The 19,432-nt window shown below is 40.9% G+C and overlaps 1 protein-coding gene across 1 annotated transcript in view; it reads left to right on the plus strand.

Annotated features, from left to right (window-relative positions):
* The window catches only part of GABBR2 (gamma-aminobutyric acid type B receptor subunit 2), a 569,051-nt gene that overhangs the window by 389,935 nt on the left and 159,684 nt on the right, over positions 1 to 19,432 (plus strand). The window contains exon 12 of the mRNA XM_054164335.1: positions 3,326 to 3,433. Coding sequence (XP_054020310.1) covers positions 3,326 to 3,433 — 108 coding nt within the window. The remainder of the gene's footprint in view (positions 1 to 3,325; positions 3,434 to 19,432) is intronic.

Genomic DNA, 19,432 nt, shown 5'->3' on the forward strand with positions numbered 1-19,432 from the left:
ATATTGCCTGCCCTCCTTCTGATATATTTAAGGTAGAATATTTCCAATATAGGCAGCAGTTATATTATTCTAATTTACACAATCCAGATCAGGCATACATAAAACTTTTTGAACCAAACATGCTGGAAAGAACATTTTCTGAATATTGGGTTAGAAACATATTATGAGCATAATTGAATTTATTACTGTTCCAAAGAAGCATTGCTGTTTCAGTGAGAACAAAACACAGAGTCTTACTAAGGACATGAAAATACCACGTATCTGCTTGACAAATATGTCACTAAACTGTACACAAAAGAACTGAATACTTGTTAATAGGAGCAAAACCACTGAATGCTAGGTATGATTATCACAGATCAGTTAATGTGAAGCCAAAGATTTAACTGGCTAATATGAACATGTTGATATGAAATGTATTTTTAAATCCCTCAGAATCAGCCTAAATAGGGTTTTGCTGAAGTTATTAGCATAATGCAAGATTGTGAGTTACAAGGAAGAACTTTAAAAATTATTTAAGTTAAATAATACTTTGCTGACCTTAATATCTATTCTCTTCCTTTTTTGGGGGGGTTATGGTTTCTGTTTCAATGCTGCATTCAAAAATGTCACAAAGTGGCAAAACTCACATGGTGGTTGTACTGGTGAACTGTACATTCAGGCTCAATATCAGCAATGCTGCAGATTAAGCCACAACATTAGAAGGTAGTTAAATGTTAGTGTACCCATGCAGATTTCTAAACAGTCTTCTAGACACGAGCTCAGCACTCTCTGATAAGTGCAGGTGCTGGGTTACATGCAGGTGCTTCCTGCTTGCAGGGCATGATTTTACCATTACACCCTTTTCTCTAGGGGTGCCTCTACATTGCCCTCTACAACTACCTGAAAGGTGGTTGTAGCCAGGAAGGGGGTGGTCTCTTCTCCCAGGCCACCAGCACCAGAACAAGGGGACACAGTCTCAAGCTGTGCCTGGGCAAGTTTAGGTTTGAGGTGAGAGGAAAGTTCTTCACTGAGAGAGTCATTCATCATTGGAATGTGCTGCCCAGGGAGGTGGTGGAGTCACCATCCCTGGAGGTGTTCAAGAGGGGATTGGATGTGGCACTTGGTGCCATGGTCTAGTCATGGGCTTTGTGGTGTCAGGTTGGACTCGATCTTTGAGGTCTTTTCCAACCTTAGTGATACTGTGATACTGTGGGTGCAGGTTTTGATACATACACCTGTCTTGTAGAAGATGCAAACTCTTTGCCTTTGTGCATATCTCTACAAACTAGTAATTCTCCTATCAGGGAGGCAGCATCCCCCAAGTTCACACTTGCACATCAAAGGTGTGTGACCCTCCATGGTGCACAGTGGTATCAGTTTGGGGCACACTCCCTCTCAAATGGTTTTGCCTGTCTCTTTCAATACATTCTCCTTTTCCAAGACTCAATGTGCTGGTTCTGTGTGTACTTTTCTGTCACTAACACTCTATTATTGACCACATATATCTTATTTATTTAATTGTTTGTTTGTTAATGTTAAGTCCTTTTCTATCTCTTACTGTTTTATCAATGCATTTTGAGTGAGTTCTCTTTAATATTTTTTTTTCTGCTTTGATACTTCTATGCTTGCTTAAAATCATGATTCTGTTCCTCAAGAAAGTTTTGTTGGAAAAATAAAAAGGATACAATCCTGGAAATTCTGAACATGCCCAGCCAGGCATAACTAGATAATGTATTTAGAAGTGAAATACTTAGATTATCCCTAATATATATAATAGATCCTAAGTTTTACATCTCACTACAACACCTAGTTTCTCATGAGTATGTATGCCCTAAAGATACAAATTAAAAGTCTCAAACTCTCCAGAGATCAAATGTGAACCTTTTCAATGGAAAAGTTTCCAACAGAAACAGTGTTTTTAGGTCATCCAAAAATCAGATTGGTTTTATATCAAACCCCAGCTATTTTGGCCCAGCATACATAGTCAAAATGGCCAAAACAAGGCTGGCTTTCCCATTTTCTTGCTTTGCCTTCCCTGTCTTTAACCATTGTCTTTCCCCCAGTTTTTCCATCTCAATATAAAGTACATTTTATTTTGACTTCTTTGTTCACTTTTCTGCAGTTTCCCTTTTTGGCAGCTGGCCTGTGTGGAGTCTCCAGAGGGAGGAGATTTTTCCACCTCCTGGTGATTTCTCAGGCTCTCAGGTTTGGCTGTAGGCTTCCAACTCCCTGCTGTGCCTCTCACATGGTCTTCCTCTTGCTATGTTCTTTAGTCTCCGGTCCCTTTTTGGGGAAGAAAATAGTCTGTTCAGAGCATAAGAATTTTCAAACAGCCAAACCTCCAAGGTAACGAAAAGAGAAACTTCCCACAAAGTAGAGGGGGCTATGCAGATCTTTCTACAGCTCTGAGAGGCACTGGCTTTGCCAAAACCAAGTCTGAAAGTGAGGACCTGACAACAAGGGTGCTATGGGCAGGTGGGAAATTGCACAAAAAAGCCTTTGCAACTTGTGTTCTGTCCTCCCTGTTCGACTGGAGGCTTTTTTCTATTAAAAACAAACAAACAAAAAATACCCACCCCAGAACCAAACCAAACTGAGCTCACCAAAAATGGAAACTACTCAAACTCTGTGAAGCTCACTAGGTGGAAAATACCTAGATAGGTCTGAGTTAAAGCTATGGCCAGCTCAGGGTTCCGTTCATTCTGTGTGGGCTCTCCATCTCCTTTTTCTTGGGCCCATGTTGTATAATCTTTGTTTCAGATGTTGTCCCTGAGGTCTACCCACCCAGGCTATGTCCCTGTCTTGTCATTTTTCCCTAGATGATCAGTTAAGGTCTGCATTTCTTAACAGTCCAGAATGTTCAGGTTCTGTATTAAGCAATGTGTAGCTCACACAGTGTGTGTGTACCTCTTATTTGGTCTGAATAACATCTCTACTTCTCTATCTATTTCTGTTCAAAATGTTGCTATTAATGTTAGGGTTCTGTGTGGTTTTTATACTCTTAATCTCAGTTTCCTCCACTAATTCCTTACTCTGCACAGAATACAACTGACAAAAATGCAGAATGTTGTAACAGAGTTGTGGTTTTGCATATGAAAGAGATTGTTGATTCAGCATCAAGAGGGTTTTATACTTGGAGAGGGGATGGAGGGAGGAGAAACAAAGCAAGAAAACAATGAGCAAGACAACTCCAAAATGTCAATATCTTTGTGAAGTTTCTTGACTTTTTTTCTTCTTTCCCCCTCAACACCTTGAGAAAAAAGTTAACTGAAATTACGACATCCACGCTGTCTGCTGAAAATTAAAGGGGTTTTGTCTTTTTTTATATATATATTTCTGTTTTTAGGTCCGAACCTGGATTCTTACAGTGGGCTACACAACTGCATTCGGAGCAATGTTTGCGAAAACGTGGCGAGTCCATGCAATTTTCAAAAATGTGAAAATGAAGAAGAAGGTGAGGGGAAGTGTGCTGTTTTCTCATTGCCCTGTTGTAATGTCATTTTTTAGCTGTTTTGCTGCCTTTTCTAGAGGGCCGTGCTTGCGCTGCCTCTGTTAAAGTGCCTGTTACACTTTGTGAAGGAGAAATTTGGCATGAGATGGTTTCCCTTGTGTTCTAGCCCATCCTCAGAGATTAGAGGGAACAGGGGTGGCTGGATTAGTCTCTTAATAAATATGCCTGCTGTTGCCACAACTATAGGCCCAATACCAGCTGCATGAACAGCCTGCCTTTCGTAGGTCTAGCCACATTCAAAAGAAGTCCTTGGGTGTATGAGTAATGAAGTTTATTTACATGCAACATTATGGCCATTTGAGGCTAGGTGTGCCTTTAAGTGGGCCACAGAGTCAGACCTCCAGTGTCCAGAGTGTGCAGCCCAGTGGGTGGACACAGGAAAGAACGTATTTCTTCCCATAAATCCCATATCCCTATCAATCTGGGTGCAAAGTTATTTTCTTTGGTTTTGTTCCCTTTCTGCTCCCATGGGCAGCACCTCACTTATCTTCTGGTATTTTTACTGTGTAGTTATGGCCCAGGCATTGGGGGTGAAGTATGGCTTTGATGGGTCTCAGGAGAGAGAAACAAAGTGGGGCAGTTCGGGCATGGCCAGCCTGAAACCAGCCTAACAAGGGGGAAAAGAGTGAGCCCTGGGGTTTGTGGAAAACCCCAGGTGAGGGGAGAAAAGGAGTGCTGGGTTTTTGGCCTGGTGTAAAGGGAGGTTTGTGTGAGGCTTTGACTTGCTATGGATTTCTTTGTATTTTATATGCTTTGCTATGCTCACCACTATGTAACTGTGGCATTGCAGGTTGTAAATAGCTTTTCCATTTAAACTTTCCATCACTATCCAATCCAATTGTGTGAGCATTCTTCTTCTGCACCTTTTGGAGCAATAGAGCAATCTGTCTACTCATTAAACCACGACAAACGTATACAGATTCTTTAAGATGGCTGATGATAAACGCACTAAACTGCAGAATAGCTTTGTTGCTCCAAAATGTGCTTGCAATCACAAGCATAAAATCTCCCAGGGACACACTTGGCTTAGTCAAGGTCACAAATCTTACCAAAAGGCATCTCTTCAGAAGGGGTGCAAGGAAGGCAAATCTGTGCAGCAGCATAGACTACCAGATATCCATCTATGCTACCAAATATCCATCTAGCCTTCTGACAGTGTCACATTCAAAGAGTCTAGATGGCTTGATATTGGGGCTTTCTTGGTCTCTTTAGTCTCAGAGTTGGAGTTAAGCATCAGGCCTTCAGTCCTTGTAACGACAGGTGGAAGTGCAGGTTGTCGTAAGCTATCACAGTGAATTTGGATCCTCACTCTTTTTTAGTAAGTTGTTGCAGCATCCAGAGGTCTCCTTCTGGTAGATCCATAGCTGATATTAAGTGTTTTAAGTATTATTAAGTGACACAGTCTCAAGCTGTGCCAGGGGAGGTTTAGACTCGAAGTGAGGAGAAAGTTCTTCACTGAGCGAGTCGTTCGTCATTGGAATGGGCTGCCCAGGGAGGTGGTGGAGTCACCATCCCTGGAGGCGTTCAAGAGGAGATTGGACATGGCACTTGGTGCCATGGTCTAATCGTGAGGTCTACCGAGACAGGTTGGACTTGATGATCCTTAGGGTCTCTTCCAACCTCAGTTATACTGTGATATTGTGATACTGTTCTGTATGTGTCTGTTTGGGGTACAGGTATGTCATGGAAGCACCCACAAAACAGACACCAATGTGTACCCAAACATGCAGGTTTGTTGTAACCAAAATTGCCCTGCACTTTGATTGTCAGTTGGGAATATACTACTACACAACCAGTTAAACCTTAACCTTGAGCTTTAAGGAATGTTCTTTCTGGAAAGGTGAACCAAAATGTGTGTGCATTCACTCATAAAGGGGGAAGCCTCCCAATCGAGGGTACCCAAAATATACATAGGCCAGTAATGGGGTATGGGCACTCAGTCTGCAGAAGTATCCTTAGATGTCATCCCATTCTGAAGGCAGAGGATGCAACTGCCAGGCTGCTTGTTCCAATGAGACCAACTCAAAATGGCTCTGTCGTTGGACACCATTTATAGCCTAAGTCAAAGCTGCACTGTGGTCAGTTCTAATTAGTTGGAAAACTGAGCCCACAAAACCACCCAAAGGTAAGGCAAGAGCCTGGGCATGGAGGTGCTAGTTAATGTCAGGGAGAACAGAATAGAACATAATAGAATAGGACCAGACCAGACCAGGTTGGAAAAGACCTTTCAGATCATTGAGTCCAACCTATCATCCAACACTATCTAATCAACTAAAACATGGCACCAAGCGCCCCATCCAGTCTCTTCTCCATCAGGTACCAAGCTCATCTTTATCAGCCTCTAGCAAGCCTTGGCCCTTTGTCAAGTATCTGTCAGGCTTTTGTGTTTCTTTCAGGGTGCTTATACCTGCTACAAAGTTGTGGTGGTTTGAGAGGAAAGGCTGCTTTCCCTCCCCCACTGAGAAAGAAACCGCGGCTAAAACTCAGTCGGAGAAATGAGAGTATGTTTTACAAGGAAACAGATTATATGTAACACAACAAATACAGGTATTTTACAATATATACAGGAATATACAGCAAATAAACACAGTCAGAAACCAGACCCCCAACAGAGGGGGCTTCCCCCTGTGCCCCCTTCACCCCCCTACCTCCTTTCTCCCCCAAAGAGGTAGAAGAAGAGAAAAAAGGGGAGTTAGTACAGCAGACAGAGGCCTATGCACAGGGAGTTAGTTAGTTCTTATTGCTTGGCAAGAAGCCCAGAAGCAGATCCAGCCGAAAGGGACAGCGAAGAAAGGAAGACTGAGAGAAAGTCCCGGCTGCGCCGGGCCCAACCTCACCTCCCACCTTACTTGGCCAATGAAATTCGTTTAGAATACCAAAATATTTTATAAACATTTAGCCAGTGTGCCCCTTTCTTAAAGGCACAGCGTCAAACGGTCACAAAAGTGTTACCCAAAAGTAACAGAAAGTGCAGTTTATAAAGCTGTCTGTTTCTAAATTTGCTTGCAATTGCATAGGCTTACCCTAAGAATTATATTGGAATTAAACTACAGTAGTTGTCAACAGCATTCTTAGTACAGCAAATTTCTGTAAATAATAGCCTCAGCTTAGGAGTAGTGCAACACTTCAGGTAGGCATTGTTCCTTTGATTTTTTTTCCCATGGAGCTTCTTTTTGCATAGTAAGTGCTTTTAATCAGATGGTTTTATTTTAAAATGAGAAAATTGGAGAATATGAATATTTTCATGGAAAAAAAAAAAAATAGAGAAATGTGCATGAAATGGAGAAACAGTTATTATAGTTTCAGAAGTAGTGCTGTTTGTAGTTCCTATATGAGCTAAACAGATTTATTCTAATAAGTGGCAAAGAGTCAACTCCACCCAAAATAAGTAGAATGATATTCCCAAACCTTGTCAGATTCCTCTTTTTCTTTCCTTTTATGTGTGGTCATGGAAAAGCTGTAGTTTGGAGGGGTTTTTTTTCTTTCTTTCCTTTTTTCTTTTATTTTTTTTTTCCCTAGTGCTATGTTATTTTTTTCTGCAGTTGCAGCATACAGGGAGTTGCTGTCACCACAAGGTAGACCTTTCCCTAAAAAGATTTGGACTTTAGATAGAGAGGGAGTTAACTCAGTTCCTAAGAGGATTTATTTCCCAGGTTATTAAGGAAATACATGCCATGGCTCAAACTGGAGCTAGCACTCTGGCACCTTAGCAGCAAAACCATCTACTATTTCCCTCTGCTGTGCAATTATGTCAGATTTGCTTCCATGTTTGTTAATTGAAACCCATACATAATCCAGTGTAAAAAATAATGAAGATTGCATAGCAAATACCTTAAAACTGAGTTAAATGATAAGAAATTCCTTTACTATAGGAGTAGAGGCCTCTCTTTCTGCACCTGTGCAAAGAGCCACCCATAATCTATCAGTTAATCTTACCTAGTTTTCAAAGATCTTGCACTTCCTGTATTAAAGATTTTTAACCAAAGTTGAACCACTATATTGCCTTCTGGCAAAATGAACTTTCACAATTCATATTCACATATTCACTTGCAAATATGTTTTCAACTACATTGTTAAAAACATTTGTAAATGAGTTATGTGTTACACTGCCGGTGTAACACATAAAAGCACATACTTAATAACCTTCATTATCCTGAGGATTTTGTAATTTCTGCACTAAATACTAACCCAAACAGCAATGACCAGGTACTTTAGTGGACTGCCATTTAAGTATTTGCTTTATTATTTTTAAGAGAAAGTATTTTGGTTTACAGCTTCAAGGTGCTACTCAATATTAAATTTAATTGCCTGTTAATTAAACATAATCATCAAATTCTAGACAGCGCCCATTCTTCAACAGGTCCACTGGCAGCTGCAGATTGCAGTTGTTTATTCACAGCTGGATGTGAAAGATGATTTCAGATCAGTTAGAAAGACACTAACCAGTGTAAAGGAGATAAACTTTCAGACATCTGGAGGAGCTGACCAATGAGATGCTTTGCATGGCCAGAAACATCAAGGCTATTAGGGCACTTTATTCAATATTCTGGAATGAAGTAAACAACCCATTTTATTCTGTAAACTTTAAAGAATGGTTTTCAATATAATTATCTTGGTTTGCTTTTTTTGGATATCCCATTTAAAAACACAAGCAGGAATCACAAAAGACAACAGTTTTCTTAATGCAAAATAAATTACCTATCCACTGCATATGATTACCAGTTACACATTTTCTGTCTTTTATTTGTCAGGGTAGATAAAACTGTTTTGAAGAGTTGATTGAGAAACACAGCATTCTGATGCCTTATAAGGAGGACATTTCTGTTTTCAGTAGGTGTACTTTACAAAGTATATTTTATCTGTGGAAGAATCACAGAATTTCAGGGGCTGGAAGGGACCTCAAAAGATCATCCAGTCCAACCCCCTTGCCAGAGCAGGATCACCTACATCAGATTACACAGGAATGCATTCAGGCAAGTTTTGAATATCTCCAGAGAGGGAAGCATAGAAAGTAGAAATGTTCACAAACAGGATCTAAGCTGATAAAAAACCAAAGGTAGTGCTGCATGAAAAGTGCCACGACAAAGCAGACGGGTGTTTCAACATGAGGAGCACAAAGTTTCAAAGTACTGTAGATAACTGTTCATTTGCAATCACTTCAGTTTCCACCTCTGTATGATATTTAAGCATGCCACCTTTGCCTCTCATCCTGGATATTTTCATTAGAAAAAACAAATTCAGATTGAACTGTCTTCGCACAGTGGAAGAATCTCTGTGTGGTGCTTGAAAATAGTGGTTCATTAATTTCATGGAAGTGGGTATTAAGCAAGGGAGAAAAGAATGTGATGAATGAATCTATTTATCTTCATCAGGGAAGGCAAGCTTGCTTCCAAATTTTTACTGGACACTCAAGTGTTCAGTGCGACTTTGTGAAGAGATGAGTGGATTCTTGTTACATTGTGAGATTGAATATTATGTTCAATAATAATACACTATAGCTCCATTTTAGTGCAGTGAAAAGTGAAACTAAGTGATTTAGTGTCTTGATTTTTGTTAATTTCTGTTTATGAAGCTCTCAAAATCTTTTATTTTCACCCATTTATACATCCACTCCTTTGTTATTGGGGAAAAAAAAAAGAGGTAATATAATTAAATTCATAATATACTACTTCTGCTATCAGGTTGCTAACTGTCAAATTTTGCAAGATCCCTAGCACTCTGTTACCACCTTTGATCTTGCTGGGGCTCAAAGGAAGAAAATTCAGAATGTATTAATTTTAACTGGATCTGAAACAGAAAGGTACAAGAGAATTAATTTCTGTCAAATGAAAATTACAAAATCACTAGGGGGAAACAAGCTATTTTTAAATTTTAAAGAGGTTGGTAGAGACAATGGAGATAGAATAGAATTATTATTAAAAATAACTGTGCAATAATTGAGATGTGATTCTGGTTTCAATAAATCTCCTCTTCTGTTAGCTTGGGCAGCAGAATATCTTCCATTCAGTGAGAAGTGGGGACTGCTTTTGTGCTCTCCTCATCAGCAGGAGGACTGGCAGTGGATGAGAGAGAGAGGAGAATATCAGTGGCAGAAGAGCATGTGGTGTCCTGGGGAAAACTTTAGCTAGCTGAACTGTTTGAAGGAGCCATCCCTTCTCATAAAGTTTAGAAGGTTGTAAAGCTGTCTTGTTTTGATGGGAACTGCACTGTTTTAGGTTTTAGTGGACATTAAAGCAGTCTTGCGCAGTGATTTCTCCTTCACAACTGCAATATGCCAAATAAAGACCATTCACTTCTGACAGTAAATAGTAGTGAGTTCAAAGCAGTGGTATATAAAGTCTTCATAAGCTTCATATATTCTGTTCCTACAAAGACAAGTATTTGACCATTTGTAGGAGAATATAAAGTAGGATGATCTGAGTCACACTGTTGCTTGTTGCAGTTTGTGTTTGAAAGTAGAATACTCTTCAGTTGACATTGCCATGATAAGATTGTCTTATCCTTAACATTGTACATTCTAAATCTATTTGTAAGTTATTCTTTTAACTGAGGGATGGCAGCATCAGGGAGGGACGTTGTCAATGTATTCAGTTATTACTGCCACTGTAGACTTCTGGCGTCTTTATGCTGACAGTGTTGTTGCAAGGTAAATGCAGAATATAATTGCACAAAGGATGTACAATTGCATTGTTTCTTAAGACTTGTGCTGCCATTATTCTACCCATTTATGGGTAGAAGCTTCATAAACTTTTCTCTGTTCTTAAATTTACTGTGTGAGTGTATAATTCTTACAGGTAAGAAAGAATTAAAGACCTTAACAAGTATTGAGAAAAGACACTGGCACTGTCACAGAGTTAGAAAGCAATAGCAAACCACACAGAGAAAAATGACTTACCAGTCCAACCTGGCTTAGCTATGCCTGGCAGGCTGCAGTCTAGCAAACTTTTTATTATATTCAGCCTACTAAGGCCTTAAAAGACTTCTGAAGAGAGCTGTGGTCTTCATGCATTGCAAAGATACATAGGAGATTGTACAGCCTACTTTGTTAACAGTAGCACAGGGATGGGAGGCTGGCACTGCGAGGGAACCAAAAGGCCAAGAGTTCATGAGCAGGGAAGAGGCTGAGAATGAGAAATCAGATTAGCTTCTGCAGGCTTCAGAGGGAATGGAGGCATCTCTGGATAAAAATAATACAGAAAATCTTAGAATTATAGACTGGGAAAAGGAGTTGAGAGGGGAAGTTGAATTTAGATAAGAATTCCCAGAGAATTAAAATAGGCTTGAAAATCAGCAAATATTTTAACGGGGCAGAGAGGGCTGTAAGAAGTGGTCAGGAAAGCTGAGTATGGGGGACCATAGGTAATCTGCAGTTGAGGGATTAGGTCTGGTTAAAAATTAGTTTAAAACTGAAATTTAGAGGCAGAATTGCAAGCCTGAAAGGTAGGGGGACAGACTGGAAAAGGAATATAGGAGTGTAAAAGGAGTAGGAGGAATGAAAAAGTTTAAATTAGGATTGGCTGGAATAGTTGCACAGAAGTGTGGGCAAAGCATAAAAATTCAGCAGAGGGTTTTAGGGTTTCACTGTTCTTTTTTCTACTACTATGTATCTGTAAAGCCTAGAGGCAAAATATGTGCCTTGTCTTCCTCCTAATGCTGTTGTGGAGCTCACAATAGCTAATAGTTGCTCTTTTAGCTCAAGCTGATGAGGTGTGCAAAGATCTAAAGGTTCTTTTTGCTGATGTGTGCAGTGCTCCCTATAATTGAATTCTCTTTCTTTTCATTTTATTTAAAAAGAATGGGCTCATGAAAATCTTAAAAGGCTTATGTTGTGGCTAAAAAGTCAGTCACTGGAAATCTACAGCTTGCAAGGATCTCTGGAATGTATGTTAGCCCACTATTTGGACTCAGGTGCAGCCCTAGTTTTCTAGAGGGTGCCTCTGGGCTGGCACACTGAGTCACAGTATCACAGTAGCACCAAGGTTGGAAGAGACCTCAAAGATCATTGAGTCCAACCTGTCACCACAGACCTCATGACTAGACCATCCGGTCTTTGAGTCTACTCTGTGCTTACAATAGGACTGTATAAAAAAGAGGCAGTATTCTGTTGAAGTCTCATTCACCTAAACCATAATGGAAAAGGCAGTAGGAGTTTTGAAAAAGGTAGTCTCAGGTATAAGACACCTAAGTGCCAACACTGATGATCTGGATGAGGGGATTGAGACAGTCATCAGCAAATTTGCAGATGACACCAAGTTGGGAGCAGATGTTGATCTGTTAGAAGATAGAAGGGCTCTGCAGAGGGACCTCAACTGACTGGACAGATGGGCAGAGTCCAACAGGATGGCATTCAACAAATCCAAGTGCCAGATGCTGCACTTTGGCCACAACAAACCATGCAGAGCTACAGGCTGGGGTCAGAGTGGCTGGAGAGCTGCCAAACAGAGAGGGACCTGGGAGTGCTGATTGAGAGCCACCTAAACATGAGCCAGCAGTGTGCCCAGGTGGTCAAGAAGGCCAATGGCATCCTGGCCTGCATTAGGAATAGTGTGGTCAGCAGGAGCAGGGAAGTCATTGTGCCCCTGTACTCTGTATTGGTTAGGCCACACCTTGAGTACTGTGTCCAGTTCTGGGCCCTTCAGTTTAAGCAGAACATGGAGACACTTGAACGTGTCCAGAGAAGGGCAGCAAGGCTGGTGAGAGGCTTTGAGCACAAGCCCTATGAGGAGAGACTGAGGGAGCTGGGATTGTTTAGCCTGGAGAGGAGGAGGCTCTACAACTACCTGAAAGGTGGTTGTAGTCAGGAAGGGGTTGGTCTCTTCTCTCTAGCAACCAGCACCAGAACAAGAGGACACAGTCTCAAGCTGCACCAGGGGAAGTTTAGGCTCGAGGTGAGGAGAAAGTTCTTCCCAGAGAGAGTTGTTAGCCATTGGAATGTGCTGCCCAGGGAGGTGGTGGAGTCACTGTCCCTGGAGGTGTTCAAGAGGGGATTGGCTGTGGCATTTGGTGCCATGAGGTCTGTGGTGACAGGTTGGACTTGATGATCTTTGAGGTCTTTTCCAACCTTGGTGATACTGTGATACTGTGAACACGAGTGAAAATAATTAATTGCCAGAATTATTTGCTATGGTTTAGAAATCACTCTCAGCAGTTTTCAGAGAAGGATAGCACTTGATTTTGAGAATTACATTTATTACCTGAGTGAAACAAAGCAAGAATTCTCAAACTCATTGCCTTCCCACTCCATTTTTTAATATGAATTTGGCCGCCCCACCTCTGTAATTTGTATACTTAATGATCCATAAACTGAGGCACATGGAAAACTGGAAGGAGTGAGACCATCCATGCACTTTCTGGAGGTCAGGGTATGTGGGTTGCTCTAGCAGCCCCTATTGGGCTGGGCAGCTGCTGGCTGTGTGCTTTCACCCTTTGGTACCAGCTGCAGGGAAGCTGGCAGTACCTGTGACTGCACAGAATGTCCCTGAGGAAAAGAACAGAGAGAAGAAAGCAGCTGGAAGCCACATGGTTACAAGCTTATGTGCTGCTTGCCTTCTCACAACTTGTCTTTGTTCATTGCTATTCCCATCCCTCATTCCAAGACCTCTGTGAGAAAATTTATCAAATCAGTGTAGTCTCTAGTTGTAACCTTTTCTACAGTTTTTTTCAAACCACCTATGGAATGTAGAATTTATTCCAATCTGTAATCTCTCTCCCAAAAGTCCAAAAGAGGTTCTAGAAAAGACACTTGTTATCTTAGTCACTGAAAAATAGATGAAACAAAGGTCTCCATGTTATACCGGTTTTTGAACCTCATAGGCCACATCTTACTTACTCACTTAAATGCCTTTGTAGCTGTGGTTATTTATTAGCATAAATGTAGTTCATATTACCCAACCAGTTCTTTCTGAAATATTTTTCCAGGTCAGTTTTCAAACTGTAAATATTTATACTTTTTCTAGGACTTTTTTTTTTTCCCCCTAAGCTTTTTGTGTGTATAACAAAAAGCTCTGTGCCGGATTTCCCCTAGGATACACATATATTTTAGTAAGTATATGCAAGAGATCATAAGTCTGAAAAGGAGATGTGTCAGGATCCAAAGATTTGCTTTGGGTAACCATACCAACAGTACAATAATCTATTAGGGACCATCTGCTGCAAGTGAACCAGCATATGGATACCCAAACAAATGTTCAGCATTATTATTCAGTCTCTGAGAGTAAGAAAGAAGGCAGCAATTTGAAGTTTGCTTATGACTCAAATTATTATTATTATTATTTCATTATGAATATTTACCACTGCACCAAGCAATCCATAACACTCACAGTGCAGTGTAAATTATTCAGGTATAGCTTCATGCTTTATTAACTTAGTGCTTCAAAAGCGGTGTAAGTGGAAACCCTTTTCTCTTTTTCCCCCAAATAGATGTAACTATAAATTTTAAGTCTAAAGCTTAAAAAAAAGATAAAGTCAGTGTAATCCTAGAATCCATGTTTAGATATAAAATAAGCATCCTGTTTTTCATAAGAGCTTGATCAGCCACAGTGCCAGCCGGGGAGCAATAGGAATCACATTGCTAAAATTTACATTTCATATAAATATGGATTATGAAGCTAAATCTCCAGCTCCCTCCTGTCACAGAAGGAAGCTGAGCTAATGAACTGCACATCTCTGAGATGTACAGTTCCTTCTAGGAGCAATTTATGCATGCAAATTTCTACATGGTACAGTTTGATAAGGCTAAACCTCGGTAGTAACAAAAAACAATGAAAAGTGGGTGAAATGTGACTGCTCATAAACGGTACTACAACTGTAATTTCTACGTATTATAAGACTAATGGATGACAGAAATAGCGAACATGTTGCTATACAGCGTGAGGCAATTTCTTCCTGAATAGCTTGAAATTGGATTGTAAATGTAATCAAGTGCATTGATGTCCCCAGCTATTTGGTAATGAAGTAGTGTGCTTTCCCACAGACTTGTTCATTAAAGAAAATATTAAAGTCTAGGTGTTTTAGTGGCATCGCAAACAAAATCAGAACTTTTCTCCCAGACGATTTAAGTGCTTTATGCGTTCTTTTCCTGAAGATTTGGAACACCTTCAGCACTAATGATGAGGATTCGTAGCCTTGGTAGAAATTCCTCCATGATCATGTCCCATGCAATCTTGGGCTCAGCAGATCCTTTTCTCTCAGAGGTGAATTGGACCTGCCGTGTCGATGAGTTATGCAGTTCACAGAATCACAGAAACACTCAGGTTGGAAAAGACCCTCAGGATCACCAAGTCCAACCAATAACCTTACTTTACAAGGTTCACCCCTAAACCATATGCCCAAGCATCACATCCAAACAACCTTTAAACACATCCAGGGTTGGTGACTCAACCACTTTCCTGGGCAGCCTGTTCTCTCAAGGCAGCACATCTACCTTTACTTACGGTAGTGAGCAGAACTCAACCACAGTGCTGAGATTTGTTGCTAAGGTTGTTCTGGAAAACAATGTATACCATCAATGGTTGGTGCTATGCTGTCAGGTTGGATTTCTTCAGTACCATTTTGGGTTTAAAGACTACAATGCTCTTCATTTTTGTCCTTTCAAGGGAAGCTAGCCATCTTGTTTCACTCAGTGTGTTCCCCATTGCTAGAATGGGCTGCCCGAGGAGGTGGTGGAGTCACTATCACTGGAGGTGTTCAGGAGGAGATTTGACAGGGTGCTTGGTTGCATGGTTTAGTTGATTAGGTGGTGTTGGATGATAGGTTGGACACGATGATCTTGAAGGTCTCTTCCAACCTGGTCTATTCTATCTCTAATTCTTACTCTAATTCTTACTCTAATTCTTACTCTATTCTATTTCTATTCTATTCTATTCGTGAACCAATCATCTCTGTGTTATAGCCATAACTGAGGCTCAAACTTTCAAAGATGAGGATTTTTATAGTTCTTTTAAGCTATCACTGAATCCCTCTCATTCTCTTGACTCTATAAAGTTTCTGTCTTCTGCTCCCACTAAGGAGCATTGCCCTAATATGTTCCTCCTTTCTTTTGGACTGGGGAAAGATATCATTTAATCAAATAGCTTTTCCTGGCAGCAAGGCATAGAGTCAACACATCTATATTTGCAATGCAATTATTGAGAAGGTGTGTCTGCCCAAAGATGCTCAGCAATTACCCTGAGCATGAGTCAGCAAAGAAGACACATTCCAGAAATATGTGCTTTAGCAGGCTGGTTGCTGCAGCTGCTCCATTCTCAAAACCAAGCTCTCTGATCATATCCAATTGTCCGCTATTATCAGTGCTACCACATACTCCAGTATCCTGAAAAGCAGTAAAAATCATCAGATTCTCAGACTGCAGGTGTCACAGTAGATTCTCATATTGTTTTGGTGTATATTTCAGCAAAGTAACCTCTTAGAGAGTAAAGTGTCTTAAGCTTAGCTTTTCACTATCAGTGACTTACTAGTCAAAAAAACCTTTGTACTAAAAGATGTTTACAATGCTTGCATTTACTCCTTATAACTAATGTAATTGCAGTTTGAAAAACATTCCCAATAAGAATCATAGAACCTATTATAGGAAATACTCATAAGAGCTGTTGCAAAAAACATTATGGAGTTATTGGGAACAATGCATAATGTGTTTTCAATAGCCTTTTTTCTCATTCCATTACACAGTGGAAATTAGGACTGTATTACAGAATACTTCTCTGAAATATTAATGGTTTTAATAACTCAAACACAGATATCTTCTTCAGTCTGCATATGGCAAAGCTGACCTCTCTACCACTGTCACCAACCCTGTGGCGCCATCCCACTTGTGCTGACCGAGTAAATAACAAAATCACAGAATCACCAAGGTTGGAAGAGACCTCAAAGATCATCAAGTCCAACCTGTCACCACAGATCTCATGACTAAACCATGGCACCAAGTGCCACATCCAGTACCCTCTTGAACACCTCCAGGGATGGTGACTCCTCCACCTCCCTGGGCAGCCCATTCCAATGGCTAACAACTCTCTCCATGAAGAACTTTCTCCTCACCTCAAGCCTAAACTTCCCCTGCCACAGCTTGAGACTGTGTCCTCTTGTTCTGGTGCTGGTTGCCTGGGAGAAGAGACCAACCCCCTCCTGTCTACAACCTCCCTTCAGGTAGTTGTAGGCAGCAGTAAGGTCTCCCCTGAGCCTCCTCTTCTCCAGGCTAAGCAACATGTAGGGGAGCAATCCTAAGGTGTTTATTAATCACTCTGGGAGAAATGAAAGGGTGGTTTATACAATGGAGTTTATATTCTGATAAGAAATTTAGGACTACTTTTGTGTTTTTCTTTCTCCAGCCTTGCAGACTTTAAATTTTTATTTCCCCCAAACTGTGAGTTTTCCTTTTCCTCTCCAGATCAGAGGGAGGACTCCTATCAGCATTACTTCTGCATGTACCAGGGAGAGGAACACTTGGTTTCAGAATTCTTAGAGCTTCAGTAATTGCTGTCAGTGCTATTTATTTAATGGAATAAGGTGTAGGAAGGTTCATAGAGGGATCCTCTAATGAGGGTTTCTCTCTACAGATTCCATTCCAGGAGTCTGGGAAAGAGACAACTGAAATACTGGAAGGTGGAGGGGGAAAGTTACTGAATAGCATTAAGTATTTATCTGCCTGCCCAGAAGGCAAGGGATAAATCTGTCAGCTAGAATGGAAATGGTTGATCTATACAAGAGATCTATTTCTATTTAAGAATTAGCTTCTTAAATAGAAAACCCCCTAAATTTTCAAGGAAAATGAAAGCATGCATTTCTTTCAGAACTGGTAAGTAGATTGAAAAATTCTCCCAAACTTACTGTGTTCCTATGAATTTAATTAGGAAATAAAACCCAAACCAAACAAACAAGCAAACCCCTCCAAAACTAAAACCAAAAATGCCCCAAACAAACCAACCACCAAGATTTAGCTAATAGTACTTCCTTTAATCTTAAAGGTTTTGGGTTTTTTTTTATTCTGACAAAATGAAGTGAAGTTGCTGGTAACAAAGAAACTCTGAAAAACAAAAGTTAGGTGGAAATTAACTATTTAGTCCATATTGGAAAGCTATTTGTGGAACTCTGTGAGAACAAAGCAAGTGTTGGATCCTGAAGAAGAAAGTAAATCTTCATCTGCAGGACCTGATGAGATGCATCCAGAATTGTAGAGGAATTGGCTGAGGTAGTTGCAAGGCCACTCTCCATAACTGAAGAATCCTGGCAGTCAGGTGAAGTCTCTGGAGTCTGGAAGAGGGGAAACTTTACATCTATCTATAAAAAGGGTAAAAACATTACCTTGGAAACTATGGACCTGTCAGTCTCACCTCTGTGCCTGGGAAGATCATGTAACAGACCCCCCTGGAAGTTATACTGCAACACATAGAAGACAGGGAAGTCATTTGAGACAGCCAGCATGGCTTCGCCAAGGACAAGTCCAGCCTGGACAAGTCCAACTGACCAACCTTGTGACTTTCTATGATGGTGTAACTACCTGTGTGGACAAGGGAATACCAACAGATGCCATCTGTCTGGACTTTTGTAATGCCTTTGACATGGTGTCCCACAACATCCTTCTCCCTAAGCTGGAGAGGTATGGATTTGACAGGTAGACTGTTCAGTGGATAAGGAATTGGTTGGATGATCTCATCCAAAGGGTGGTGCTCAGTGGCTCAATACCCAGATAGTGACAGTGGTGTTACTCAAGGGTCTGTACTGGGACCAGTGCTCTTCGATATCTTCATCAATGATATAGACAGTGAGACTGAGTGCACCCTCAGCAAGCTTGCAGATGATACTAAACTGAGTGGTGCAGCTGGTAAGTCTGAAGGACAGGACGCCATCCAGAGGGATCTGGACAAGCTGGAGAGGTGAGCAGAGGAGAATCTCATGAGGTTTAATAAGGCAAAGTGTAAGATTCTGCACCTAGGTCGCGGCAATTCTCAATATCACTACAGGCTGAGGGATGATGAAATTGAGAGCAGCCCTGAGAGAAAGGACCTGGGGATGCTGGTGGATGAGAAGCTGGATATGAGCCAACAGTGTGCACTTGCAGCCCAGAAAGCCAATCACATCCTGGGCTGCATTTAAAAAGCATGGCTAGCGGATTGAGAGAGATGATTCTGCCACTTTGCTCTGCTAAGACCTCACCTGGAGTACTGTGTTCAGCTCTGAAGCCCTCAACACAGGAAGGACATGGACCTGATGGAGTGGTCCATATGAGGACCAGGAAAATTATCAGGGTGCTGAAACACCTCTCATATGAGGACAGACTGAGGGAACTGGGGTTGTTCAGCCTGGAGAAGGCTCTGGGGAGACCTAGTACCTGAAGGGACTCTACAAGAAGGGTAAAGAGGAACCAAAGACATGTAGTGATAGGATGAGAGGCAATGGTTTGAAATTAGAGTAGATTTAGATTAGATATTAGGAAGAAGCATTTTACCATGAGGGTGGTGGAACACTGAAACAGGTGGCCCAGGGAGGTAGTTGAGGCCCTGCCCCTAGAGATATTCAAGATCAGGCTTGACAAGGCTCTGAGCAATCTTATCTAGTGAAGGATACCCCTACTCACTGCAGGGGGTTTGGACTAGATGGCCTTCGGAGGTCACTTCCAACCCAAACTATACTATGACTCATAGGTAAGAATTTTTCTTCTTGATTTAGAATGGAGTACAGCTTTAAGCTCCATGTCATATTCATGTGCAGATTTAGTTTCTAATAAGTTAAGAAATAATGAGAAGTTTGCCTTGAATCGCTGTTGTTTGTCAAATTTCTAGGTGATCCTATAAACTAATTGAGGATAAGGGCACAATAGATGTGCTTTAGAAAACAAATGAAAAAAGAAGTCCCACAAAAATAGAATGGAATGGAATAGAATAGAATTAACCAGGTTCGGAGAGACCTTTGAGATCATCAAGTCCAACCTATCATATGTGAAATAATAAA

Source organism: Dryobates pubescens, chromosome 9 (genome assembly GCF_014839835.1).
Source record: "Dryobates pubescens isolate bDryPub1 chromosome 9, bDryPub1.pri, whole genome shotgun sequence".
Classification (NCBI taxonomy): domain Eukaryota; kingdom Metazoa; phylum Chordata; class Aves; order Piciformes; family Picidae; genus Dryobates; species Dryobates pubescens.